Source organism: Anarrhichthys ocellatus, unplaced genomic scaffold (assembly GCF_004355925.1).
Source record: "Anarrhichthys ocellatus isolate YVR2014 unplaced genomic scaffold, GSC_Weel_1.0 scaffold7849, whole genome shotgun sequence".
In the NCBI taxonomy this organism is placed as follows: Eukaryota; Metazoa; Chordata; class Actinopteri; order Perciformes; family Anarhichadidae; genus Anarrhichthys; species Anarrhichthys ocellatus.
This window is the reverse complement of record NW_022287823.1, coordinates 1-2057: the sequence shown is the minus strand read 5'-3', so window position 1 is coordinate 2057 and position 2057 is coordinate 1. Positions and strand designations below refer to the sequence as shown.

Sequence of the window (2057 nt, the reverse complement as noted above, 5' to 3'; positions counted from 1 at the left end):
AGAAAATGAGAAGAACCGCCTCACTCACTGCTCCAGAGATGGACAAGCTAACTAGCTTACTAGCCAGCCAGTCGTCTCTAGAGCTGCGTCTTCTCACTTCTCAGTGAGCTGTGACATCACTTTACAAACCCACCATAACAACTGACAACTTTTTCTTTTGTACTTGTCAAATGTGCACAGAAACATGTCCTTTCTACTCCTATTCTTTCTCTTGTTTTCCATCTTACAGCATACAACAGATCATAATAATAAAGCTTTTATTATTCCTTTATAACATGAAGAGATTATTATGTTATAGGTTTAAACTGGTCATTTCCCCTGCTACACTTCACTTTTCTTAAAATCTTGAATATTCATTTTAATTTGTGAGATGTTGCCTTCCTTCATTGGCATAATTTACATGTGAAAGTAAAAACAGGCGTCTGTCTCTTAGATCATTAAATTTGACTATGGGATGAAAAGCGAGGACCCCATCGATAAGATGCGGTTCTACAATAAGAGAGAACCTGATGTAGGATTCAAGCTCCCCGACAACCAGGTCTGAACTACACCACAACAGTTTTAATCTTAATCTATCGTGGCATTATCTTGTGTGTCTTTCTTTATAAGGCCTCCTCTGATATGTCATTATTCTCTAATGTATGCTGCTTTCATTCTTTTCAGAAGTCCGTGTTTCACCCGAAATACTTCTCTGAGAAGCTGATCAGGGTTTACTACAAGAACACTGATGAAGAAAGTGTGAAGAAAGCCTACAAGCACATGGAAAACTGCAAAAAACAATGGCCAGATCTTAAGGTAATATTTAGATTTAGGCTGTTAAATAGAGTATTATGTATTTAAAGTACGAGTATAAGGATGGGGACGTGAGGAGGGAAGGAGAGATTAATCATGTCACATCTTGTCAGAGCTCTGGGATCTTGGATCAACAGTTAGTGTTGTCCAGGTCTGCTGCTAATTAATATTTGTCTTAATGATTATTTTCTCAGTTGACTCATATATAGTTAAGTCTATAGAAGTAAGAGAAGAGGGAAAATAACAATGAACTAAAGTCCAAGGTCTCATCAAGCTTGTTTTATCCGACCAATGTTCCTTCACTTTCACACAAGGCTGTTTGACTAATTATTCGTAAATTTGTTCATTTTTTGTCAATTGACAAATCATGTCAGCACCAGCTCAGTCTAGTTTCTGCTTCAGTGATGTCTCACTCTGCTCTGCTCTTGTTCCTGATACTGATGCACTTTTCTCTTTATCTACATGCTGTAGGACACAGAGTAAGACCAGAGCCCAGGAGGAAACATCCAAAACAATGAATGAAGCAGTTTTGGAAAATGAAGATTAAATTTGGTAAAAGAAAGCCATTCCTCCCTGATACTCATCACGGTTGATTGTTATAAAACACTCAACAAGGTGAACATGTTAAAGAGCACAGCCTAAATCTTGAGGTCTCTAAAAACATTTTACACCATTTTTCTCCAAAAACGAATGATTTAAGAGTAATGAGGATCATTATTGCATATTAAAGCCCTGTTGAATATCATACACATACCTTTGTTTTGGTTGAGTCATCTTGACTCAGCTTTATTGAGACTCACTTCTCCATCTGCAGCTGATTATTACATCACGTTTAAAACAGAATCAGTGCTGAATAACACCAGAAGCCGGCCGTTGTGTAATTCTGTTAACAAATCATCATTCAGCTAACGGTCACACCAACAAAGTGAACATTTAGGTTCTGGTTGAGGGATTTTAAATATTTAGAGGTGTTTGGTTTTTATGTTAATCGTGTGAGTTAATGTTTTAATCTGACTAGATATTATTTTGACTTTGAGTGATGTTTGATTAAAGGTTGTTTTGGTGTTTGTTGTGGTTCCAACGTACTTATCATTCTGTATATCTTTCCTCACCGACTGCATTTATTGTTGCTTATTCACTTGTTTTTAAATCTCTTTTATTGGTGCCAACGATTTGAACGATTCTATCTTTTGAAACTGGCTCTTGGGAAGCACTTTGTATTTAATCTATCAATATGAAATATGAATTATGATTAATATTACTAT

At 36.2% G+C, this 2057-nt stretch overlaps 1 protein-coding gene across 1 annotated transcript; it reads left to right on the top strand.

Annotated features, from left to right (window-relative positions):
• Positions 1-162: 162 nt before the first annotated feature.
• On the top strand, positions 163-1859 carry LOC116380595 (deoxynucleoside triphosphate triphosphohydrolase SAMHD1-like). Its single transcript, XM_031842496.1, has 3 exons — positions 163-538; positions 664-795; positions 1264-1859. Exons 1-3 carry the CDS (start codon positions 455-457, stop codon positions 1273-1275), a joined length of 228 nt encoding a protein of 75 aa, XP_031698356.1. The 5' UTR covers positions 163-454; the 3' UTR covers positions 1276-1859.
• Positions 1860-2057: the final 198 nt, after the last annotated feature.